Source organism: Podarcis gaigeae (assembly GCF_964106915.1).
Source record: "Podarcis gaigeae genome assembly, chromosome: 1".
Classification (NCBI taxonomy): Eukaryota; Metazoa; Chordata; class Lepidosauria; order Squamata; family Lacertidae; genus Podarcis; species Podarcis gaigeae.
Window position 1 is genome coordinate 69,287,130 of NC_139678.1, and position 27,225 is coordinate 69,314,354.

Here is a 27,225-nt window from a genome sequence, read left to right on the forward strand (position 1 = left end):
TCCACACTTGGAGAACTGAGTTCAAAATTAGTAAATAGGGTAATGATGCTGGGGAAAAATGCAGAAACATTAGATTTACATCCCTTTAATATTGAACAACAAAGCTTCTCTTTGTACATAATCCAATCCAAATGTATTATAATTAGCACTTCCAGCATGAACAGTCTTTATTTACAATCTGTGAGTTGGGATGGGAAAGCTAAAGAAGATGAATCTTCAGATTGTGTATGAAACACACTTCAAAATGTATTATTTACAAAGGTCTCAAAATTCAGAACTCTTCTGTATGTGAGAAACATTTAAAATTGTTCTGCTTCCAAATGATTTTTGAAATGATTACTGTTGTTACAGTTTAAACTCATGAAATCTTCAGCAATGCCTTCATTGTTTTTGAGTGACTTCAAAACTCATCCCAGTATTTCTATAGTAGCTGCTGCTTCCCTGTAATCTAGTTTGAAATCTGATGTAAGTATAAGCAAGAAAATTTAACATAAAATCCTAATTCTGTTGTCCTGGGCAGAGAAAGAGTCTAAGAGGTGGACATCATATATTCCCAAGGTTCATGTACAGAGACATTATACACATGAAATGTTCTTCACTCTTGCGTAAGGTGTGTGCAGAGTATTAGTAAGCAAGAATATGTCAAACTTTTTATAGATTTCAGCTGGCGTGGACCTTTGTTGATTGAAAATAAAATGTAAATAAGTCTATTGTTCCTTTAGCCATATTAGGAGTTAATCATCCATTCCTGGTGTTTCACCTTGTTGTATTCTGGAAGCTATTCTAATGGCTTCTTCCAAAGATTGCTGCTCTCCAAGCTGAAATAAACAAAATGTTGTACTGAAATACATTTTCTGCTGCAAATTAAAAACATTAAAAAAAAATACTATACTGTGTGAGCTAGTTTTCTGTGGGGAAGTAGTGCATGCAGCTAAATTGAGCAGGTTTTAACCTCTATTCATCAGCTCATCAGAATTCAATGTAAATCTCTCCCTGAAAAACAGGGTGGGGGTTGCAATGAAACCCCAGGCTAAAGCAGATTCCCCCCTTTAGTGTGGTGCTTTGAAGTCCTGATTCTGGGATTTCAAAGTGCTAATTCACCTGACATCACAATGATTTCACTGTGACATCAGGTGACTGACAGGCAGGCAGCCCCACCTACCAGTTAAATTTGGCTGGGAAGGCCAATCCTGATAAGGATCTGGATGGTGCAAAAAAGGTTCCCCGCCTCTGCCATAGATTGTAAAGCATAGGGACAAAATAAATAAATCTGTATTAAAAATAACTATCTGAAGTTTATTCCATACTTACCTGCACTGCAATTTGTGTTCCATTGGATGTTGCCAGCAATGTAACAGGTCTAGAATCTGCAGTTACTAAATGATGCCCATGTTGCTGATGTCCAATTTCTGGTGAAGCACTATGGAATGCTGCTAAATCTTGAGCCACAATGGCAACCTTTGAAATAAAAATACAAAATTTGCTAAACATTGGAATATAAAAAACAATTACTCCTTTAAATGCTCTCTTGCAAAGTGCCTCTCATTCTTAATATTCTTTAAGAAGTAGATTGGGCATTACACTTACTTCTGTAAAACAAGAAAATATTTAATAAAAAAAAAGTAGTAGTAGTAGATCAGGCTTATCTGACAATTGTTTAAAAACCCCTGTTATCTGCGGCATGATTTAATCATACATGGACAAACTGAACAAGCTCCAGTTAAGCCTTGGGCTCCACCCCTCTATCTTAAGGGCCTGGAGGAGGACTTCTGCTGAGTTTTGTTTCACTAATACAATCTGGGCTTAGTGTTATGTTCAAACCAAAGATCCTGGTTTAAAATGAACTTTGGCTAGTTTAATGAAGTTGGCTTATAATGAGGCTGAGCATGCTTATTTGCTTGGGTTCATTCAAGTTTGTCCATGTAATGCTAAGTAGCATTTCACTGAGTACTTAATACTTAGTAGAATTTCCATATATACAAATACATCCTTACATATATTTAGTAGCAATATTACCTGCTGCCCTTCAGTGCCCTCTGCTGTGACCATTGCAACGGAATGTGTTCCCGCAGAAGAAATAACTGCATCGTGGGCAGGGACTGTGATTGTGGTGCCATCTTGTGTTACCATAGTGATAGTATTTCCAATGGCCTGCATGTCAGCCTGAGATATGTTAACCTTAAATAAAACATAATTGTTGAATTAAATGGAAAGAATTATATTTGAGTTACAGACCTTTATCATACAGTATTGTGCATTTTTAGCAAGCAAGATGTTAACCTGTCCAGGTAGCATTGAAGATAAACACCACCAAGTTTAAACAAGCTAAGTAGAAGTTAAAGCATTAAAAAAAAAAAAGAATTCAAGCTTCCATAGTAATTTTAAATTGTTCAATGACCATACTACGTTTTTTCTATTACAATGGTCCCATGTTTATTTATTTGCTTAACGTGTCAGATGTTAATTACAAAATTAAAATAAATCTTAACATCTTCTGCCCATTCATAAACTGTCCAAAGGTTAAAGAAGAGGGGAAATGGAAACTAGATTCTTGGGGCATTTTCTGCTGCATCAAAACCAATAGTTTTCTCCCCTTTTCTTCAGTCCTATGTGTTTGATTGGAGCCTGTCCTAATGGTAGAAGTCAATAGGTAGGAACAAAATTTATTTCTGCAACTTGTAACTACTAGAGATACTCACTCTAGCTTTCTGCCAGACAATGTCAGTAATTAGTGCTTACGATATTACTACATCAGAATTAGTTGTATGCCTGACGCTTTAAAATAGAACCAACATAATACCAATTGAGTTTTATGTAGGTATTTTAATATTTGTAAGCATAATCAAATGGGGTGACTAAATGGAAAGATCTCCACTTTTGAAAGCCATTTTGTAGGGATAGCATTAATATGCTAAAATACTCACATGCTGAGTTCCATCTTGGGAAATAAGGGCCACTTGCTGACCCAGTCCTGTTTGAGTCACTGTAGCAACCTGTGCAGAAACGACATCCTCTCCTTCTACACCTGTTACATAAGTTATCTGAGATCCTTTGAGAACATCTTCACCTTGACCTGTTTAATTAAAAAAAAGATGGGCTTAGTTCATATGCAATCTACAGTAAAAATGAAATGAAGAATTATGCCAGCTATCCTTTGTGATTTACATTCATATCATGTTTGCATAGGTTATAATCTAAAAGAAAGACTGTGATTTAGCTTTAGTTAAATATTAATCTTTGCCTGCCAGAACTGGGATACAACTATCATCAATGGACCATTCAAAGAATTATTCATTAACTAACACACTTTCCTTCCAAGGAAAAAGAGAGACTCCATTGTGTAACAAGTGATGAAACAGTGTAGTATCTAAAGAAATGTTTAACCCCAGCTAAATATAAACTTTCATCCTAATCTCCTTTTTTGTATGTAGTAATTAGGAATCCCAGAGTTTACTTAAAAGGGCTTAAATTGTATTGTATCAGCAATGGGGCAAGGAGCCAGAGAAATGAAAGTCCCTTCCACCAGTCCAATGAGTTTGAAGACAAACCTTACAGACAAAACCAATTAAGAAGCTAGACAGCAAGCAGGGGTGGCTCATAATGGAGAAAAAAGGTCAGCTTTAACTATGGTGGGAAGCAAGAGGTAGGCTCTACCCAAGATCTATATTGGGACCAATGTTATTTCATGTATTAATAAATTATCTGGAGTGAGGGTTGAGTAGTGAAATGGTTAAGCTTTTAGATTAATCAAGACCAAAATTATTCCAGGTGGTGAAAACCCAAGCAGATTTAAGAACTCCAAAAACTCTCTCAAAACTGGATGAATTAGCAACTAAGTGACAATTTATGTTGCTAACAAAGTAACAAACATCAAGACAACAAGAATATTGATGGGGCTGAACTGGCAGTGACTTTTCCTAAAAGAGATCTTGGGGTTGTGGTGGACAGCGCCATGTAAGCATCAGTTTAGTATATTGCATTAATGGCTAGTGTAACGAGGCACAGCAGAATAGCCACACACCCATTACCGGATTTGAAACATGGGGCATTCAAAATAGAAGGCCACACAGGTCAAAGAATCTGCATCACAAGGACAAAAAGAAACACAATATGATCTAAAACCAGTTTGGTGGAAGCAAGCACTGCTTTGGAAGTACTAAATTGTCTACTACTTCATACCTCACCCAACAAACAAACAAACAAACAAACAAACAAACCCTTGCTGCTAAATACAAGTAAAGTTTTTTAAAAAAAAAAAAAAAATCCTTAGTTTCAGTGCTTTAGTTCCTCCTCTGGTTAAGATGTAAGAAGTCTTTGAAAGGTGTAACAGTTTAGGTTGCTAATATGAGATATAGTCACATACCTGGAGGTGGCTCAAAAAATGCTTCTTGCTCCTCCTCTATTGGCTCTGTGTCATTGTGTGCTGTCCGCTTGTGCATCGCAAGCGTGGAAATCTGCTTGTACGTTTTCCCACAGTGATTACAGTTATATGGTTTGGAATGTGTATGTACGACATGATGTTTATATAAACTGGAATACTCTGTAAAACGTTTATCACAGCCAGGGACTGTACATACATACGGCTTCTCCCCTAGACAGAAAGATGACAAAAGTAGTAAGGAAAACAGAATAAGAGAAAAACAACTACCAGACTTTTAGAAGACATCTGAAGGCAGCCCTGTTTAGGGAAGCTTTTAGTGTTTAATAGACTATTGTATTTTAATATTCTGTTGGAAACTGCCCAAAGTGGCTGGGAAAACCCAGCCAGATGGGCGGGGTATAAATAATAAAATTATTATCATCACCATCTAACCTTGCTTTCCTACACTCCGGCTACTCTGTCTCTTCTTTCCTAACCTTCTGTTTGCCTTACCACACTACAGGATCAGAAAAGGACAGCCAGTGGCAAACAGCACCCCTTAGATCACAGTAACTCAGCCAATGGCAGCCAGAAGCAGCTTTCTTATAGCCTCGCCCCTTCTATACAACCAGGCAGCTGGACTATTCATTATCAGAAATGCTTTCTCTGTTACAAAATATCCTTAGCACATGACAATGCATCTAATTGCCAAACACTGTTCTGTTTATTAGATCTGCAAGTCTGTTATATGGGATGTGTGCACAATTTAAAATGTTATTGTTCCTTTAACTGAAAAGAACACACACACAAAATAACCTCTGTCTCTACTGCCACTGCCACTCACAATGTTTGAGAAATATAAACATTATTGAATGCCAAATATGTAAAAGAATGTACTTGAGCTATGGAATTAGAAGAACAGTTGTGGGTTCATCATAACAAGAGATGGGACCAAACTAAATGTTATGTTAATCATACAATTTAAAAAGTATGTTTGGTCTCCCTCCCACTCTATTGACATGTGGGAAGGAGGGTTATTTTTCAGTAAACAGTAGGGTTGTGTGCCAGCTCTGGACAAATCCCAGACCCCAAACTGAATCAGGCCAATCAAGGGTTTGTCCCAAGTTAGTTTAGACAGCTATCAAAAGGGATGGTGGTGGTTGGGTGACTGAATGTTTCACCAGGGTTTTAAACGTGGTTGGTGGTGAAAAGGAGACAAAGGCAGAGACTCTGGTCTGTCCTTCTCCTCCTATCTCCTTATGCAAACACATGTTTATACAGGGTTTTTTGTATTTTTAAAACTAATTAAACTCAGGGCTATACAAGCCCCTCTCCTGAATTCGGTTTGGGACCTGGTTCAGGGCTGCCCTATGTCTAACCCAAGATGCCAAACTATGTCATGACCTGGACTGGGGCGAGGCATAAACAGTACCTTTGGAGGAAACAGCAACTTTGAAGATTTTTGTTGGGAAACCAGTAGGGGGAGCAAAGGATGAAAGCCCCATTCCCACCTGTGTGGCTAAGTTTTCTCAAGAAACGAAGTGGCCAGTGCTAAAGACACCCTTGAAACTATGTGCGTAACATTACATGTGATTTCAACCTATGTGAATTCTATTGTTTATAAAATTTCCTTCACTATAATGTTCCAGGATGCATTACAATATAATCATACAATTAAAAACAATTTATACAATCAAAAATATTCCAAGCAAAAGCAGCACAGTATAGTTTGAACAAAACAGAATAGGTCCCACACAGAATAAATAGATACATTTTCAAAACTATAACTGGAAGTCTTTGTCACATCTAAAATTATTATAAGTAAAATTCTATCTTTCAGATACCTGTATGTATTCTCACATGATTCTTGTAATTAGTTGCACTGGCAAATGCTCTTCCACATCCTGGCTCTGTACAATAATAGGGTCTTTCCCCTGTATGTGTCCTGATGTGAACCTTCCTTATGTTCGATGTTGTGAACGACCTACCACATCCTTCAAAGGGGCACTTGAAAGGTCTTTCACCTAGGAAAACAAAAATAGAAATAGGCTAATCAGTACACTTGCTTTAAAGCATCTTACGACTCCCTCACTTCAGTTATATGTAAAAAATTGGTACTAAGTTATATGTTTAAAAATTCATAGTAAGTTTGTTACTAAGCAGTACCTCCAATCTTATCTTCTTTTGTCTATTTTTATTATGAGCTATACGTTTTGGCGGAGATTTAGGTAAATATCTGTTTCTAATGCCTGATTTGTAACTATATTTATACCAAAACATACTTTTTAAACTTGGGGAAGCTTAAGTATGCAGGGTCAGAACCATAAACAGTTGCAGCAACAGGGGAGGAACTTCAGGGTGTGCTACTGTTTGCTTCTGCATCATTACTCTCATTCGACACGCAAAGGGTAGGAACCCACTAGAAGCTGCTGAGTGTATGTATTTGCAACAACCCATCAACATCATTATTCAGATTGTGTATGCATAATATATAATTCATAAAAACAATCAAAAGGTAATTTTGGTACTCAACAAAACATTTTTAAAAGGGTAGTTGGGATACCCTCAAGGCAAAACATTTTGTATATATTATGCAACGCAGGGAGCTCTTTAACAAACGCTGGCATTTCTGCCTTTCAGTTTGCTAGTTATTTGGAAACTACATTCTTCAGATACAAACCACAATCCAGAGTGCTAATTCAGGGAGTTTATGGGACTGTGCACCCCCCAACAAATAATTGATTCCCGCCCCCCCCCCCTTCTGTCACACACCACCACAATGTCTGAATATCCCCAAGGCTTCAAAAGTGATTTGTCACAGAGTATGAAGAGCTGCTGCTTGAGAAAGAAAAAGTCAAAAAGTCTCATTTTGCTAGCTTTAGGGTTCTCTGGATTGTGGCTGGAATTTATGAAGTAAAGTTTTAGTTATTCACCTGTAAGTACACCACTAGACATGTTCAAATGTCAAGTATCAAATTCACCTATGAAGTAATTTTAAAAATAAAAATGCATCTGTTCCCTACTGTTTAACTTACACACAACTATCTTAAATATGGCTATACTGATCAATATTAAAAACCCTTCAATGAATGTTATATTGCTGGCGTACCCTCATGCTGATGTGCTGTATTTTCTCATGTGCTTTTGCTAAGAACTGTCGAATCTCTGTATACTTTCATGCCACAGAGAGAAGCCTAAGAGGGATGGGTGAAAGCACAATTTTTATAATTCAATGTATTACTGAGATATTTATCTAATACCCCATCACTATTATACAACACTGGAAGCTAAAAAACCTTCAAGGGTAACTATTCAGAAAGGTAACTATTAGCTTTTTGGTGGGGGGGGACACCCTCTGCACATCACTCCTTAGTATGTTTTGTCAGTTTTCTGCCAAACAGATGTATGAGATTTTAAGTGTACATGCTATAGTGTTATGTTGCCATAGCTTCTGTAATCCTTACTTAATGCTGTGTATCAAATTACAGGCAGAAAACAAGTGAAACAGACTTAGATCCGCCCAGCAACACCCTTTCCAGTCTTAAACATAAGGAATGGAACGTCCGGAAGAATGTCACACAACCGGTTTATAAATCCTGCCGTTGATATTTATCACTTTTTTCAGAAAGCAAGTAGCTGGGTTATGGTTACTTTAGAGTAGAGGTGGGGAACCTAGGATTCTCCAAATGCTGTTGGGCTCAAACTCCCACCATCAGTCCCAGTCAGCACGGCCAACCGTCAGGAATGATGGGAGTTGCATTACAACATCTGTAGAGCAGATGGGAGGGGGAGGTTGCCTGGGGACATGACGTCACCACAGGAAAAAATGCCCCCTTTTACACAAGGCTTGGGGGAAGAAGGGAGGGGCCAGAACTACATGCAGGGCTGGTTGAGAGAGGTTACAGTGGTACCTTGGGTTAAGAACTTAATTCATTCCGGAGGTTTGTTCTTAACTTGAAACTGTTCTTAACTTGAGGTACCACTTTAGCTAATGGTGACTCCCGCTGCCGCTGCACAATTTCTGTTCTCATCCTGAAGCAAAGTTCTTAACCTGAAGTACTATTTCTGGGTTAGCGGAGTCTGTAACCTGAAGCGTCTGTAACCCGAGGTACCACTGTATATGCAAAGACTGGCTTCTGCTCTGGACTAAAGCTTGCAACAAGAGACACTCTTGGGATGTAATGTTCTGCACTCCCTCCATCAAAGCTCCGGTATAAATATGTGTAAATAAACTTAAAGATACTACAGTCTCTAGCATGCCTCATTCCAAAGGTACACAAACCCTGGTTAAGTGCAAGGACCTCTGCAATCTCATGCACTGCTCAGCAGAGATTGTATGAGTAACTTTGTTCTAGGGTCAGCAAAATAGAGTAAAGTTTTAGATTCAAGAATACATGCCATTTCACACATTACGTTTTTATAGTTACTTATGAGACAGAAAGTTCAGTTGCTGCAAAATGCAGCAGCTAGATTTTTAACCAAAACTATCTATACAGAGCACATTTTGCTAGTGTCAGAACAGCTACAGAAATATCAGTATTTTTGCTCAATATTTTGTGTAAAGAGTAAAGGAGTTGCAATTTCAAAATATTGAAGGCTTCAAAATAGATTGTTAGACCACTTAAGAGCTCAACAGAGAGCATGCTTACCATGATTGCAGAAGTCAAACTGTGATCAATCAGTTAGATTCCATAAAAACCCTCCATTTTCTATACATGAACTGTTATTATCAGAATAATAGACAATGGCTACAATAAATATGCCATGTACCTGTGTGTGTTCTGATGTGCTTCTGTAGGTCTCCTGAAGTCTTGAAGGACTTAGTACAGTTTTCTTCTGAACACCGATATGGCTTCTCTCCGGTGTGGGTTCGGACATGGCTTTTTAATCCATAACCTTGAAAAATACAGTATAAATAATGTTTTAAAATCTAAGACTATCTGGATGATCATAACCATCTTGTCTCAAATTTTAAACATCTTTAGTTCTACACAGACTTTATTTTCCATTGATCTCCATGTTTTATATCTATTTATTTCACACTAGCAAAATGGAAGACTGTCATAAGTCCTGCTCTTGAGACCTGAAACACTGGCAGCTTTTAAAAACAATGAACCAAACTGAAACACCTGAAGGCAAACTGCTTCAGAATATAAATTTTACTGTAGTATTAATTAGTGGTTAATCATCCCCTTAAAGTCGAATGGCTTTATATCTAGAAAACCTCAAAATCTCTTTTTATGTTGTTTTCCTCTATGAAGACCTGTATCATTGAAATACCTCCTCCTTTTGAATGATAAACTATTTAAAAAGTTAAATGCTTAACCTAGTCTTCATGACATATATTTACCCAATCACAAAACCTATTTTATATCTAAAAGTTCCCAAAATAAGCAGTTATGTCTTCTTAACTAGACATGTGCAATTTCTGCTAGTATTCTTTTCATTCATGCAAAAAGTCATCAGTCAATCTATAAGAAACCTAGTCACAACTTCTCATTTAAAAAAATTAAAGGTGGGAGGCATGAAGGAATCCCACGACCCTACCTGTTGCAAATGCTTTTCCACAACCTGGATGGTCACATTGATATGGTCTGTCTCCCGTGTGTGACCTTTCATGTACCTGTTGAAAAAGGCCAATCATTTCAGGCTGTGATATGTATTTTTCAATATAAGTTTTCACTGCTCCACAACTGGGGCCTTATGAGGCAGTCATCTCAAAGAGTCCTTACAGACATATAATCAGACCACAAAAGCTTTTGATCCAGCAAACAAATGCTGTTGGTGTGGATGGTGGGTAAGTGACTGTTTGCCGGTTCCCTCCTTCCCCTTGCAATCCCCAGTGCCCCAACCCTACGCAACAGTGTGGGAGGTGACACTAGAGGCTGCAGAGGGAAGGAAGAATCAGCAAAAGTCAGAGGGACTTTCCCCGAGTAGCAGTCTGCTCAGGAGACATGAGCAAAGTGTATATTCAATCTTATTTGTACAGAGCGGTGGGAGGCCACAGCAGAAATCTAGTTGGTTATGCCTGACAACAGGAATTAGCTATGCCAGACCTATGTCCCCTGTGCAACTTGGTTGCTATCTAAAAAACACAGAAGTACTGTGCATGTAAGAATGCTTGGAAGGCACTTGGTGGTTTTTAAAAATAGGGACAATCATAACAATGTTGTAGTCAAAATATCTAAAAGGAAAGATAGCTCCCTCTGCCCCCAAATCAAGAAAACATCTTCCTCTACAGAATTAGCAAAAAAGCTCTATGCCTTAAATATACATTGTGAGGCACCAGGTTTAAAATATTCACATTATTTTGTTTGCAAGTTACCAGCTGAAGGAGCAAACAAAATCAGAAGCTCTATCACGACACACAACTCCTTTAAAACTATCAGCAATTCAACATTATCCCGTTTGGACCACAGCCCCATTACCCAGAGAAGCTAGAGATATAAAGAGTCTCAGTCAGAAACACAGATACAAATACACAATTATTGTGCTTTACAGAATCATCTATCTAATAAGGTCACCAATGGAGAAAACAATGAAAACTGTGCCACTTAACATGTCAGTGGTATAAGTGGTATTAAGGACACAAATTCAGATTGCAACCTGGACAACTGATATACAATTGCATGACTTTATGGCCAGCATTATATTGCCAAAAACAAGCTTTGATACTATTTCAGTGAATACCTTAAGATGATGAGCAGTGGTGTACAGTTTTCCACACCCATCATAGTCGCACCGAAAAGCCTTGTCTCCACTTGACTGTGATTTACTTGTCACTCTTGCACTATGGCTTTGCAAGACAATCTAAGATGAAAGAAATGACATCATGAACATTTCAGACATATATTGAAACATAAAACTTTCTATGAAATGTGGATATCTGTGTTTCCCATGTGATTTAATTGCTAAATGCTAAAATAATTAGCTTTGTATAGGGGTGCACTGCTATGAGTTCCCTGAAATGTTGAAAATAATCCCAGGAATTATATTAAAAGATCTGTAACATGGCATATCACCATGTAACATGGAATATCTCTTCAGGGAAATTTGCTTATAACCATACTATAAATCCTTTGTCAATTTAACGCATGTACCTACATTCTTCTCTCAAGCAATGTTGAGATAGTGTGAGGGCTAAGATTAACATAAGAACACAACATCAGATAAGCCTACTAAAGGTAAAGGTAAAGGTACCCCTGCCCGTACGGGCCAGTCTTGACAGACTCTGGGGTTGTGCGCCCATCTCACTCAAGAGGCCAGGGGCCAGCGCTGTCCGGAGACACTTCCGGGTCACGTGGCCAGCGTGACAAAGCTGCATCTGGCGAGCCAGAGCCGCACACGGAAACGCCGTTTACCTTCCCGCTGGTAAGCGGTCCCTATTTATCTACTTGCACCCGGAGGTGCTTTCGAACTGCTAGGTTGGCAGGCGCTGGGACCGAGCAGTGGGAGCGCACCCCGCCGCAGGGATTCGAACCGCCGACCTTTCGATCGGCAAGTCCTAGGCGCTGAGGCTTTAACCCACAGCGCCACCTGCGTCCCGGATGAGGCCAATTGCCCATCTAGTCCAGCTTCCTGTTTTCACAGTGGCCACACAAGATGCCTGTAGGAAACTCTGAAGCAGCCCCAGAGCACAAGAGCCCTCTTCCCTCCTGTGGTTTCCAGCAACTGGTATTTAGAAGCATTACACAACTGTATTGACAACTGTATCCAAGGCTTCTCTGATGCACCACCCTGGAGTTGACACAGCAACACCCCCACCCAAAGTCCCCATTTCAGCCCTGATCAGGGTCTGGCAGGATCTGTTGTAAACAGCAGATCATCCCCTGGCAGGGTAAGAATTGATCTGAAAAGAGATTGTCTGATTTGTATTTCTTCTGTTGTGAAATGGTACCAGGTGCCTATGGCCAGAAGATTGGGGTATAAATAAAAACCTTGCATATTCTTGCATTCTATATTTAGATTTGTTTTTAACTGTCAAGAGAATGTGTGTTTGCTTGACTACAAATATATCGGTACCTTTCTTTCATAGAAACAGAATTATTTCCAAAGAGAGAAAGAGCACATCCAGGTGTGCATCTAATAATGGAAGTATAGGGTACTGCTGTTATAAGCAAGGTAATAATTGTAATTACTCATAACTTATAATACTTCAAACACTTTCACCTACTTTAATTAATTAACACTCATTTAGTTTCCTCACTACTTAGTTTTGACATAACTTTGGCAATGAAACTTCTCTCTCCAAATAAATACCTCTTCAGAACAATCCTATGCTGGTTTATTTGGAAGTAAATTCCACAAACAGGGTAATGGTAACCCTCAAGCCACAGTGCTAGAGAGGGTTAGGATGAGGCAGAATTGTCTCTCTGAAAGGCTCCATTGGTGGTGGTGCTCAGCCATTGTGGAGATCCCCATTGTGCCTGCTGAAAGCCCAGCAGAATAGCCACCCTGCCCCACCTTCTGTGCTGGCCAGCTCAAGCTGTACTAAACCCAGCATTGCAGATTAAGTTGATAATATATCAAAAGGCACAAAAGTGAATAGTTAAACTAGCGGGGCCCAATCTACCCCTATAGATTTTGTGTTAGACAAAGCTTTTGGAATGTGATACCAAAGCAAGTTATTTTTAATGTTAAACTGGAGTCATTTTGAAATTTAATCATATTTTTTATTTCCAGTTAGCACTTTAAAGGGGTTCAGTGGACCCCAATAGCAGATTTATAGTGTAAAAAAATAAGATGTTGAAGGTTAGAGGTGCAGGAAGCCCATCTTATTTTGCATATGCCCAACTTATTCATAAACCAACTGGATGGAGACACATTTTTATGAGCAGCCGTCCTGCACACAGAAGGGGCCTCACTCCAGTTAGCAGCTTCCCCACACATTGCAAATTAACCCATTCACTGTGGTCCCCCTATGCTGGAGAGGCTTTTCAAGAAGAAGAGGGAACAGGAAAATGTAACCTGATGCCAATTCCCTTCCACCAATGCTTCTCAATATCCAAATGATTAAAACCCCTCTAGTTAGGTGGATTTTATTCTCTGCAAGATAGTTCAGGAGGCAGATGACTCTGGCTATGCTGTCAAGTATATTCCTCCCTATCTAAAATGCATTTCTTAGATACAGAAACAGAAACATTCAAAATGAAATAAGGCAGCTTATGAAGAATAATAATAATATTTATACCCCACCCATCAATTCAGTTCAATTATATCATGATACATACCTGCATTTTTTTATCTTGTTCATTGTCTCCTATCATCCCAGTACTACTAACATTGTCACTTCCTTCAATAGACACCTAAAATAAAGAAAAAGCAGAAATATATTTTGAAATAAAGCTATGGGATGCCGGGCACCATTTTGAATCAAAATGGTGAACCAAAACATCACTTGGGCCTCCTCTCAAGATATTGTTGCTAAACTTGGCACAAGGGTTCCCAGGGTGGGGCCTTCATCTGTCTGGATGCCAGGGGCCATTTTAAATCAAGACAGTGGATTGAACTGTGACTCCATCCATTTTTTGGCACAAATTTCACCACCACTCAAGATATCGTTGCCAAACTTGGCATGATGATTCCTGAGGTAGGGATAGTAGCCTTGTTGAAGCTTTGACAAGATGGCGGACCAGAATGTGACTCTGGCATGACTTCACCTGATTTTTGGTGTGATGGGTCCAAACTCCCAAATTACACTATCAATTTTAAAAAGACAAAAATTATTGTGTTTTTTAAAAATCCTGGGTATTGCCAGGAAATCCCCACTAGTGGTAAAGGATTAGAATTACTTCCTCCTAAATGCAGTACCTCCTACTTTTCACTTTGCCTCACATGCTGCACTACTTCTCAACATTCACTAAATTAGATTTTATTACGTTCAGTCAAATACCTTCTTCACTTTTAACAGATTGTGTTACTTTTCTTCAGCATCTAGATAAAGGTCTGTCATCAACTTCCATCTCTCACTAGCTTCAAAGGAATCTACCGTATTTTTCGCCCTATAGGATGTACTTTTTCCCCTCCAAAAATGAAGGAGAAATGTGTGTGCGTCCTATGGGGCAAATGCAGGCTTTCGATGAAGCCTGGAGAGCGAGAGGGGTCGGTGCTCTCCAGGCTTCAGGAAGCTATCCGCAAGCCGTGGGAGAGCTGCGCAACTTCATGCAGCTCTCCCACGGCTAGCGGAGAGCTTGCCTGCACCCAGAAGCTTGGGGCGCACTGAGCTCAGCACGCCCCAGGCTTCCAGCTTCGCGCAGCTCTCCCAAGGCTTGCGGATAGCAGCCTGTTCTGGGGGCTGGGGAAGCTCGGGCTTCCCCCGCCCCAGCCCCGCACCTGGGGGGGGGAATAATTTTTTTCTTCTTTATTCCCCCCCCCCAAAAAAAAACTAGGTGCGTCCTATGGGCCGGTGCATCCTATGGGGCGAAAAATACGGTAATACTTTCTTCTGCCTTTAATCATCTCTCCTACTGTCTACTCTTTGATTACAGCCAACCTGCCTTTTGCTTTGCTTTGAATTAATCTGATTCTCATCCCATCCAGTGTAGTAAACATTTAGTTTGATTATATGTTCTATTAAATTTCACAAAGCAAATACCATACAAAATTAGGTGTCCTTCAAATTTACCTTGGCTGCATACTGTTCCAAAGCAGAGATGGTATCTGGATCAATAGTAGCATCTCCCGTATGAAGGCCTGCCACTGTGCCATCAGCCTGAATGGCTAAGATGGTATCCGATTGTGGAACCTGCACTGTATGGTGAATATAAGCAGTGGTACCATCTTCTAGCTGTACAGCTTGCAGGGCACTCTGGTCATAACTGTCTGAGAAATTATTTAAAGACAGGAGACAATTGTAATTAAATTGTGTATAAACTGTTGAAATGTCATCAGCCCAGTCCTGTGGAACACCCTGCCACCAGTGATTCAATGGGCACCTTGTACGCCAGCTTTTAAATACCTGCTGAAACCTTTTCTGTTCCACCAGGCCTATGCAGGCAATTAAGAGTATATTCCTCATAATTATCTACCGATGCTTGTTTTTAATTCTTTTGCTTTTAACTTGCTTTTAACTTTTTAAGATTTTACTGCATGGTTTTATATTGTAAACTGCTGTGATATATTTCTATGATACAGCAGTATATATTTAGACCAACCAACCGATCAACCAACCAACCAACCAACCAACCAAGAGCATATAGACCACATTTTTGTGTGTATTTATTTCAAAGGATGGACATGGTTAATCAAGTAATACTGTTTTGAAACCTCCCTTCACTTGTATGGAACAAAAGGTTTGAATATTGAAGCAGCTGACAATTTACTATATAATGTTTAAGACAATGACAAAAAATGATTCAGTTATTTGTTTATTGTTAGTTGGCAAAAATGTGGAGTTGGAAATTAAACATAATAGAAATGACTATTCCAAATGCATTTTACCTTTTGAAGTGTGATGAATGAAAGCTGTAGTTCCATCCTCAAGCTGAACTGCCTGTCCATCTTCTAAACGAAGACTATCTCCTGTATCAGGAAAATAAAATTTCACTTCAATTACTTAATGCATTTATGATTTGCAAGACCAATTTTAACATTTTATCACCATTAGAAAATAAATTTGCTAAAAAGAGTAAACTTCAAAAAATAACAATATTTTAATTTTAAAGTTACAATTAAATCATTTATTATATTGCACTCTGTCATTAAGTCAACAGCTTTAAACTTGTATTCACTGTAATATACTTACTACTTTTAGACATGGGAACATGTTGAACGTAGGCAGCTGAGCCATCTTCTAGCTGAATCACCTGACCGTCCATTAATTTGCCATCTGGAATATATGCACATTAAAAATTCAAGTGACTATAACCTCAGTGAAGAAAGAGTGAACCACATGCAGAAGCAATTTTCTTTTACTTTTATTTACATTTTATAACAAACAAATTTATATAAAACAATCAACACATTCCAAAGGTCACAGCTAAAGTAGCATCTTATACAATTCAAGCAGGACAGACCTGCTCCTTAAAATACCATGGTACATTTTTACACATCTACATCATTTCAAGGTCTTGCTTGCGGCAAACCCCTCTCATGATCCTTAGCATCCCACAGCATGTGCTAGTATTCCAGTATTTCTTGCACTATAAAAGATCCTTGTAGGGCTCACCTGCACCATAAAAAGCTTTTCCAGAACACACCAGATAATAATGACTGCTGCCTTGTTTCAGGGAATGAAACATGTTCCAAGTTTTGGAGCAGCGTGATAAGGCCCATTTACTATCTTGAGTACAGGATCAGTATCCTACAATGCAACACTGTATGCATCCACTCAGAAGTATATTCCATGAAGTTCAAAGAAACTGACTTCCATGTAGGTGTGTACAGAAGTGTAGCCCAAGTCATTCTAAAGGTATGTACGTTAAGCACTTTTTCCTACTTATTTAAAATGATTAAACAGTGAGTCCAGAGATACTTGCTTATGGAGACTTTTCTCTCTCATGCCTGTTAAGACACGGAGCAGGCATTAAGAGTCGTCTGCGACCATGAGCACAGTTACAAGGGTGCTGTGTCTTCAGTGTTAACAACTAATGTATTAAATGTATTCTGTATTAAAAAATGAGTAGAATCCAGCTGTGCCCCTCTGATCACCGGAAGGAGTTTTGACTAGTGGACACCTTGTGTTTTTATATTGTAAACTGCCCTATGATCTTCAGATGAAGGGCAGTACATGTATAGAAATTTAATAAACAATAACAAAACTGAAAAAAGAAGGGAGGCAATTCCCCTTTCTCCTGTAGCTCCCCTGAATATCCATTCAAGTGGGATGGGGTACCTCCAGAACAGCTTGAAATATGGCACGGGGGACTGCAGTAGGAAGGCTGAATTGGCAAAAACTCCCCCTCCCATTAGCACAGCTGTCTGCTGGATTAAAAAGCCCTTCCCATGAGAACAAGTGCGCCAGTTGGATTTCACCTTTAGACAAAAAAATGTGTGATCTTCTGTTCAAGCCTGTATTGATATTTACATAGAAACACAATTCAACTTTGTAAGGTGATATTGGTATGAAATGGCAAACATCTATGATATTATTTGGTTTAAACAGCTAGTTAGTTGTAGCAATTTTAAACTCGAAATATACCTTTAGAATTATGTTGAATGTAGGCTGTGGACCCATCTGAGAGCGTAACTGCTTGTAAGCTTACTCCTTCCATGTTGTCCAGGTTGTCTCCATCTAACAACAACAAAATTCTCAGCATTACTTGATGTTCATAACACATATTTGTCCACAATGTAATGACTGTTTAATGCATAAACTATGGAAAATAAATTTTAGGGTCAAGGAAAAATGGTTCAGGCATTTGCTATAGGTTCCAATTATCTTATGTGATGCATTTCAAAACCCAAAATGTCATAGTATGCTTTATAAATTCATCAAGATAGCCATTTTCTTGTCCTGAATGCCACACTGATTGCCACTGGGATATTAATCCAATTACTCACCTTGCACAGCTACAGCCTCTGTTAAACAGAGTGTTACATGCTGAGCCTCCATCCCCCCTCCTGAAAATTCTGTCATTCCCTGAGAGTCTCGATTTATCTGGGCTAATAACATTGTCTACCTAAAGGGAAAAGAAAGAGAAATTTTAAAATATTAACAATGGATTCAAGACACTCAGAATTTTTTTTAATAGTATTCCTCACACCAAGTAATATTTCTGATGAATTTTTCATTGGAAAACATATTGTTTTGCCAGTTCTTATAATTACAGTGCATACTTTGTTAGGGAGAGCATGCAGAAACTTCAAACCACAATCCTTGCTATATTGTAAGGATGTTGTTACAATTCTCACAAAAGCTCTCACAAAAGTATAGTCCTAGTTGTTGTTTTTAAGTTCTAGTACTCAAAGAATGTTTTGAAGGTTCAGAGTGTAATGAGTAAATTAACGGAAGTGTTTTTAAAAATATTTTGATAATTGTGTGCAGAAGTGCCAATATAACAACCTCTAAGATTCAGTGCTGCCTTCTATTATGGTAACAATCAATGGCAATGGACACTTTGGGAGCTTTCAATGAGCACCTCAGCTGCTCCAAAGCTACCGCCATTTCAGGGTGTCCAGCACTACCACCTTGGCACCTACCGCCATTGTTGCTGCACCTCTCTCTCTCTCAAACACACACACACACACACACACACACCTCCCCTTACCATCCCCGCTTTTCTGAGCCACTCAAGTGCTCCCTCTACTTGGAAGACAGCTGCAGGTGCAACCAGGGGTATGGAACCTTTTTACACCAGTGGGCACATTTCAAATTTTCAATGTGTCATATAAGCCAGTCACAAAACGGCTGTATGACATGTGTAGTGTAAAACATTAGAGAGAATACGCTCATTGCTGCTCTCCGCCCCCTACTTTCCAGGGAAGTCAACTATGTTCTGCCTGTTCTGATTATCCCCCCCCCCCCCCAAAATGAGGCTGTTGTTTAAAAACAGCATTCTCCAGTATCAGGAAAGATATGAAAGGTCGACACACCACACTTTCTCTAACACATGCACACACAGCATTCATGTGCACTCACCATAAAACATGCAATCAGGCACAAATGCCTCTGCCTCTCTCACACACATGCACCCCACACCTACATCTACCCCTCTCTCACATACAGAAATCACACATACTTCTATCAAACCCCATGCCTGCCATATTTAATAAATATGGCTATTCTCATTGTTCCTTCTTCTGCCATTTTTTTTCTAACCAAGGGGCAAAGGAAGCGCATCCACACCAGGTCCACATGGCTAGCAAACAACATAGCTGAGCAAAGCCCTGTTGATCTTTCCTCCCCCCCCCCCCCCCGAAGAAAAGTCACACCATGCAGCGAAGGAGCCACATGCACCATCTCTACGTGGCCGGTAGGTCACAAAGCTAAGCAATGACCTATTTGCCTGTACTTGTGCAGAAGAAGCCTCACGCAACCACAGACCACTACAAATATATATATGGGGGGGGAAGGCTTTTATTTATGCTACCCATCTTCAATTACTTTTGTTTGGATGAGTGCGCAAAGGAAGAGCATTTTTCCTTTCCCAATCTCTGCAGATAGAACATGCTGCTCCTGGCTCTCTGATGTGTATGTGGTGCAGTATATTGCCAGCTTTAACCTTAGAAACCTGAAATAATATAATGTAGTATTACTAGTGTACCAGGAAGTCTTTAATGCCGCCATACAGTGTCCTTGCTAGAGTGATCAGATCACAAAATAATTAACCTTATTTGAAATCTAATATAATAATGATGCACATAACAGAGTGCCAGTGTGAATATTTGTATGAGACATTGAAGTATGGTTCAGATTTCTTAAAGAATATAGTAAAGCCAGCTATCTCTAATATGTCCCTGGTGACTTAACAGAACAAATATTAGTAAACATTGCTATTCCCCTTTGGAACAGACAATTATTTCACTTTTGAAACTGATATCCAGGCACTGTACCTTAATAAAGAAAACCCTGCTATTAATTTTAAGGCTTGGGACAGAATCCACAGAAGCAGGAGTGGAACATGCCCTTATCTTTTTTCTCCTCACCTATGCATGCCTCCAAAATCTCCTCCAGAGTCCTTGAACCTTCTTGGCAGATTTGAAGGCACAGAGGGCTGAAGGAGAAGCACGTGAAGACCAGCTGCATGAGCAGAACAGGTCGGTGTTTTCCTTGCACAGAAACATATTTTATTCTTAACATGGTTGAGAATTACATGTTTGCTTTTTAACACAAGAGCATTTCCCTAAGTTAATAACCTAAGTGTAGTGACTTGCCTTAGGTCACCTTGTAACTTTGTGGCAGATTTCTGTAATCATTTCCCACATTCCACAAAAGCCCAACTAGAGAATAGTGGTAGTTGAATCTGGCCCAATGATGCAGAAATTGGTGTAAGATTTTGAGAGCCAGAAGGGGTGTGGGTGATGGGCACTGAACCCAGCATGCTGCTTACCTGTCTGCACGCTGAATGTACATTACTGGGGCTCTGCTGAAGAGAAGCTGTGGGCAAGGAAAGGGTTCTGTGCTCATTATTATTATGCCCTTTGTCTATAAAACCAGAAACCTCCCAAGTTGCCCATTCTACACGATTGGGGTGCTTCCATTTTTCAACACATGTAACTGCTACCATCACATCCAGTTTGACTTTTGAGCTCAGGAACATATCACTTTTATCAGGACAATGGAAAAGTTTGTGTATATTAGAGAACTGCTTCAATTCAGATGCTGACAGAGCATCCCTCTATTCAACAAGACTAATACAAGCAATCTGTCATATCAATCTCGTTTTAATAAATATTATTAGGAAAATGAAGAATAAATGAAAGTTCAGTTTTAGAAACAACTTCAGAGTCTAAAGGCAAGTTCAGAGACTATGTAATGAATATATGTGCGAGCCACCCTGAGATCTACAGATGAAGGATGGTATACAAATATAATAAAGAAGTAAATAAGCAAGGGGTCATATAAACAGATTGCCTTGTATGTTTTGTATATATCCGTGACTGTTGGAAGTGGTATGTCTTCAAAACAGAGTTTGTTTGTTTTTCCTACTTGTGAATAGCTGGGGAGAAAACAAACTCTGGTATCAAAGAAAAACTGTGTGGTATGAACAAACTTCTTGACATACTCCCATAACAAAGTAGTAAAACAATTTAATTTTTACTTTGTGGTGCCTTGTCATCAGTATTCGCATGCAGGGTTTGTATCCTTCTGAAGAACTGGTATCATGAAAGTTGTGCTTTACAGAGTTATAGAGAAGTTACTCAACAGTTAAGAGTGCCACTTAAGCTTTGCCATGATTCAAGAATGCCCTTAACCTACTTATTGTAATTATAGTAAACTATTTAATTTTCCAATTAATAAATATATATATTTATAATGTATAAATATAAGTGAAATATTTCTCTGATATTATGGAATTAAGCTATGTGAAATATTTAGACTTCTCAAAGCATAATTTAGGCTTAGAAAACTCATGTGGCACATAAGAGTATATGCTTGTATGTTGCCCACCCTTGGCTTACACCCAGCTGCGGTGATACTTTTTGGGGATATCAGCATGCCTCTCCTCTGACAACTATTAGAAAATGCACTAGCATTGTTTAAATGGACTGGAAATATTGGTGTAAAATATGCCATATCATTCTTTCTAAACATCTGAATTTGTTTTATGATCATATTTGAACAATTTAAATCTGAAGCCATAGGGAGGAAAACTCACCCATGAAAGCAAGTCGTTGTAAGGCTGTGCCCAGAACATTCTATAGTTTAGAGATACGTGAAGACTGGAGTCTCAGCTCATCCACTCTCTCCTCCTGTCTGCCATCTAGGGCAAGGCAGCGCCTTGCTATTCTCTTTTTGCAAACAGAGCTTGAATTTGATGTTCTTTTAATTTGGTGCCTTTTTATGTAACCATGCAGGCCAACAGAAAAAGGTGCCTAATGGAAACAGCACCACATTTTGGCTCCAAGTAAAGAATTGAGCATACTAGATTGCTCTCGATTCTTCCTTTGCAGCCATGGCTTGAAATTTCCCCACCTGACATCATATGATATAAGACACAAGAAAGGTAGATGTAGTTCACCCGAAGTGTTATCACAAGCAATATCTGGCAGCATGGAAGGTCTAATCAGGCCTATGGTCTGGAGGTTCCCCACCACTGGTTTAGTACAATGTGGATGAGGCCACATTAAGCCTTGAGCTCATGTGCTCCCATGTAGACAGGACACATCAAATTAAGTTTTGCTTTTAAAAATTCTCAGCTGAGTATTCAGTATGAAGGTAAAGGTAAAGGTACCCCTGCCTGTATGGGCCAGTCTTGACAGACTCTGGGGTTGTGCGCCCATCTCACTTAAGAGGCCAGGGGCCAGCGCTGTCCGGAGACACTTCCGGGTCACGTGGCCAGCGTGACAAAGCTGCATCTGGTGAGCCAGAGCCACACACGGAAACGCCGTTTACCTTCCCGCTGGTAAGCGGTCCCTATTTATCTACTTGCACCCGGAGGTGCTTTCGAACTGCTAGGTTGGCAGGCGCTGGGACCGAGCAGCGGGAGTGCACCCCGCCGCAGGGATTCGAACCGCCAACCTTTCGATCGGCAAGTCCTAGGCGCTGAGGCTTTAACCCACAGTGCCACCTGCGTCCCCTATTCAGTATGAAACAGTGGTCCTAATTTCTAAATAAGCCGAATACAAACCATTGGTTATGGAGTTGGGTTAACTAACCATTGATAATAATCAATTTTAAACCAGGACCCCTGGTTTGTATGTAGCACTAAACCAAGATTCTTTGAAAGTAAAACTAAATTTGGTGAGAGTAGAGGGTTTGTGTATTTGGGCTCATGAAGGCTTGTCAATGTGCTGCTAAACAATGGTTTTGCCTCAAGTGCAAACTGGGTCACTCTAACAGATATGGGAACTTTCTTCTAAGTTCTTATGCTGGTTCTTGATCCTTTGTAATTAGCATCCTTTAGTTCTTATGCTGCCTCTTGAACTTCTCTTGTCCTTCTTATGTTTTATTATCTTGCCAGCATTGTGAACTTCCAAATTGTATCCTGCTTTGGGAATCAATCTGATTGAAAATAAATCAATGCATGCATGCTTAAAAATACAGCATTCTGTGTTCAGGTGCATTTTAAGTTAAAAGGTCTTGTAAAATACATCATAAAAGTTTCTGTGAAGTTTTCCCCAAACACAGAATATATGCAGAAGATTAGTAATGTTTATTTTATATAGCTATGCTATCGCTAAACAGCATGCATGTTATTACGTAAGTTTCAAATGCTATTATGTTTTCCTTCAAGTCTCTCAAGTGACATTTGTTAAAGTTACACTTATGCCACAACATACCTCCATGAACTTAAAATTTCTATTGAAATCATGAAAGTGAGTCTCTAAATCCCATTCACTTGGGACCTGCTTCCTAGCAAACATGTGCATGACTAGGTTGCACATTTTTCTTGGATGCTGGCCAAACAATGTGCAGTGTGGAAGAAAATCCCGCCTGCCCTCAACGTTTAGTATTGTTGTAACTGAATTTTAACCACAGAACCGAATGAGGATTTCAAAAACCCAGGTCTGTAGCAGACAGGCATCACTTTAGAGGAGGCATTTCTTTCCATAGCAGGGAATGCCTCTTCCCAGAGGATCCTTGTTGTAATCCACGCATGCATAACATAAAACAAATAAGCTACTCTGCTTTCTTTGGAATCTGCCACCCTTAAATCTGCATTTATTTGCTTGTTAGCCAACCCAAACTTGCGTGTATTATTTAACCGGTCGCTAACCGATTGAAAAGCGATCGATTAAGGCTGCCATCCTAAACATGCTTCCTCGGGAATGAGTCTAGCGGGTTCCAACCACCCCCGTGTTTGCACTGCGCGTGTGAATCGCCCCACGCAGCACGAAGGGCTTTATAGGGACCGCAGCCCCATCTGCTCGATGCTGGAGGAGGCACGGAGGGGGCCGCACGAGGCGCCTCCCGCGCAGCTACGCAGATGCTGTGGGAAGACGAGCCCCGTCCAGTGACGCAGCCGCCAAAAGGAGGCGCCCCCCCCCCGCAGCCCACGCCCCGCGAAAGTGGCCTGACCGCCCCCGTGGCCCGAGTTTATTGTTTCATGTGAGAACTCTCTCCCTCCTCGGGGACAAAAGCATCGCGGGAGAAAAGAGCGGGAAGCACCGAGGCCTATAAGGCGGGAATATGGAGGAAGAGGGAGGCGGGGGAGAAAGCGCGGGCGGCGGCGGCGACGCCTCGGCTTTTATTATTATTGTGAGCCGCGATACGAACGCGGGCTGCCCCCTTTTCCCCCTCACTTTCCCCTGCATACAACGCCGCCGCAGGGGGACTAAGGCAGGCCGAACCCAAGAGTGAAGCGTCCCAGCCGGAGATGGCGGCGGTTAGAATAAGGCACACTGGGTAAAAACACATTTATATACGAACCTCGCCGAGAAATTTTCCAACAATTCCTCCGTCCGACCACCATGCACCAGGACAGGAAACGGCCGTCTCAGCGCCCGCCCGCCTACTCCAGCGCCGCCCAGAGCCGTGCGGGCGGGCCCCGCCACCAGCACTTGTATAAGGCTCCATTGGACAGGCTGCGGCAGAAAATACCGCCCACGGCCACGATTGGGTCACCGACCTACAGGTTTCATTGTCTATTGGCTGTTGCCGGATAAGCCCGCCTCCGCGCCACATTGACTCTCCTCTGCTGGGTTTGGGGCCTCTGGAGGCGCCATTTTGTATCACGTCGCACGAGGCGCTAGTGTGTCTGCGAGGGAAAGAAGGACGGGCGCCATTTTCCCCTTTTGTTAGCAAAGCGGGAGGATGCGCTCGCAGAGAGGATATCGGCTGGCCTTCGAAAATGTCCCGTCCCCCCCTCCCCCGGCGGTAGTGGTTTTCAAGGGAACACCCCCCCTCCCGGTTAGGCAGATTCTAACATGGGGAAGGCGAGTGAGGAAGAGACGGGTGTTACGGATTTAGAGTGACCAACGCCGTCATTCGCCCTCGGGACTCGGTGGTGATGGCAGTCGTGGGGGGTAGGCTGGTCTGAGCTTTTCACGCTGAGAAAGGCCACCGGGGGTGGGAATTGAACGGTCCTAAGGAAGTCCTTTAATCACCTCCCGCCCCCGTAAATCGACATCATGCATATTGAAGTTATATTTCGCTGGAGCCATTTCGTATATAGGTAAAACCTCTTTTAGCAGCATGGACGACTTCCCACGTTACAGACAACGTAGCAGGGGCCTGCTTTGCAAGATGCATCGGAATCCTGTAATATAAGGCAACTTGGCTGCCCCCGCGCCAAATCCATCTCGTATCCTGGCCAAGCGTCACTTTAGAAGGGAAGAGGTATCTCTTAAAGCGGCTGTCGCACCTTCACAGTTCACAGAGGGGGCAGTTTTCCACCATTGCAGTTCTGTCTTGCACAAGCAGACATTCCAGGAAAGATTTATAACTCACATCTTACAAAACGCTCAAGCTAGCATCTTATGCTTCCCTCTCCTCCTGGTTTTACCTCAGAATAATCCTGTGATGTAGGTTAGGCTGGGGAAAAAATAGTGATTGGACCAAAATCACTCAGCAAAATTTATTCCCCAATTCCAGATTGTAAAACTGAATGTTTCAATTGTGACTACAGCCAATACTACCAAGATTAAACATTCTATAAAATTAGAAAGAAAACTGCCATAGCTGCTTTATGCCTTGCTTCAGGAGCCATTGCATGCTATTTTGTACACAAAGCATGCATTTGTGAAGGGCCACCTTCATTAATGAAGAAAGGACACCAGGGCAGAGACATTTGGTAAAACAAGTGTCAGAACAACCAAAGAGTATCCATATATTTGTGAAGTGGGATCATGGTGCTACTTGCATACAAAAAAATAATAAATCCCTATGCATCCTTTCCATCTGGGTGGAAATAACTAGACTGCAAAGAGCCTTGTGGCAGTTCAAAGATGTTCAGGTTAATTGTTGACAAGGGAATTAATAAATTATGGTATTGTTGCTGAGTCAGTGGGCTGTGATCTTACAACGGTCATAGCAGCTCTATAGTTTCTACTACCACATATTGAGAGCATCTTCATGCACTGCTGCTGTAGCATGCGTATTCCCATACAACATGATGTTTGGCAATTGAAACCAAGAGGATGGTGTTTGTCACATAGGTCTTTTAATACGAAAAAGCTCCAAAATGTTTGCACCCACACTTTGGAACTCCCTGCTTATTGAAATCAGGCAGGTACCTTCAACTGTGATTTCTCAGTGCATTTTTGATTAGACAAGCCTAGCCAGCAATACAGGATGTTGAGGTGTTTTGTTTTTAGCTTATTGCTTCTCTTTTATTTTTAAATGTTTTACTGGTACTTTTATTGTTTTTGTAAACCACTGAGATTTTTCACAAGCAGTATAAAATTTTATGAAATAAAGGCGTAAAAAACTTTTGGCATTACTATAGTGTATTGAGTTATAAGCAAATAATTAAGTGAAGTTTGCATGTATTATGAATAGGTGTGTGTGTCAATTTGAACTTACCCTATAGTTTATTACTGTAGATCATGGCAGAGGAAAGTTGACATAACTTAAATATGACATGAGATTCCCCACTATGAACCTTCCTTGACCCTAGTACCGGCCTTATCACAAACATTCTGAAGGCATTCTGGAAATGTATTTAGTTCCCTACACCTTGTAAGGGTCCACACATGTGAAAAAAAGTTGGGAGAAGTGCAGAGAGAAGAAATACTATGGTGCATCTGTACCAGTGCAATAAAATATACCTCCTGTATTGGCCTCTACAGCAGGTGCTCTATCTCTCTAACCATTTGATTTTATTCCCAAAGGCACATTCCATTGGCATCCCTCTGTCTCAAGAACACTTATTTCATATAATAAAACAAGCTTTCTTTATTCCTTTGGTGTAAGAACTTTTTGTGGGCATAAGGTTAAGGGTAAAACATATTCATAAATGGAGGCATGTTATAACTCGAGCAAAAGATCCCAAACTTCTTTGATAGTGTATGTATGGATACACAAGTGCCGGACAGGCATGAGTTCAGACATATACCTTTAAGAGTATTAACACCTTTTTATATCCATATGTGTCAAACAGCAGAATTTTGCTCCCCAAGTTTTTCTCCCCATGCCGAAAAGCTGCCTAGGGTTCTCATGAAGGACATACATAGCCCTAAACATATGAACATCAGCCTTGCTGGATCAGATCAGACTTACTGTTTTTTTGTTATTGTAGTGGCCAACTAGGAGCCTATGGGAAGCCCAGAAATGGCATAAGTGCACTGCTGATTCACAGCAACCAGCACAGTGGTATCTCAGT

At 40.4% G+C, this 27,225-nt stretch overlaps 1 protein-coding gene and 1 long non-coding RNA gene across 3 annotated transcripts; one reads left to right on the top strand and one right to left on the bottom strand.

The window, feature by feature from the left end:
* Positions 1-69: 69 nt before the first annotated feature.
* On the bottom strand, positions 70-26,330 carry ZNF143 (zinc finger protein 143). 2 transcript variants are annotated; one of them, XM_083725166.1, is made up of 16 exons: positions 24,333-26,330; positions 17,861-17,979; positions 17,499-17,591; positions 16,104-16,187; positions 15,800-15,880; positions 14,985-15,181; positions 13,591-13,665; positions 11,051-11,170; positions 9,908-9,983; positions 9,131-9,256; positions 6,205-6,384; positions 4,364-4,591; positions 2,925-3,073; positions 2,017-2,178; positions 1,312-1,458; positions 70-818 (listed from the first exon to the last, which is right to left on the bottom strand). In XM_083725166.1, the coding sequence occupies exons 2-16, from the start codon at positions 17,970-17,972 to the stop codon at positions 735-737; spliced, it is 1,914 nt and encodes a 637-aa protein (XP_083581292.1). In that variant the 5' UTR covers positions 17,973-17,979; positions 24,333-26,330; the 3' UTR covers positions 70-734. The 2 variants fall into 2 exon arrangements, with proteins under 2 accessions (XP_083581292.1, XP_083581291.1); XM_083725165.1 differs by having other exon boundaries at positions 15,800-15,886.
* On the top strand, positions 17,499-25,765 carry LOC310838757. The gene is made up of 3 exons (XR_014561151.1): positions 17,499-18,656; positions 18,738-22,178; positions 22,558-25,765. It is a non-coding gene; the product is annotated as an uncharacterized lncRNA (long non-coding RNA).
* Positions 26,331-27,225: the final 895 nt, after the last annotated feature.

What these genes read in the sequence shown, in the direction of transcription:
- ZNF143 (XM_083725165.1), bottom strand. Translation starts at nt 17,972, where the DNA reads ATGTTATTAGCCCAGATAAATCGAGACTCTCAGGGAATGACAGAATTT. An exon ending in AGAGGCTGTAGCTGTGCAAG is followed by an intron (nt 17,592 to 17,860) that starts GTGAGTAATTGG and finishes TGTTGTTGTTAG; the next exon opens with ATGGAGACAACCTGGACAAC. An exon ending in CCACTGCTCATCATCTTAAG is followed by an intron (nt 9,984 to 11,050) that starts GTATTCACTGAA and finishes CTTTTTCAACAG; the next exon opens with GTACATGAAAGGTCACACAC.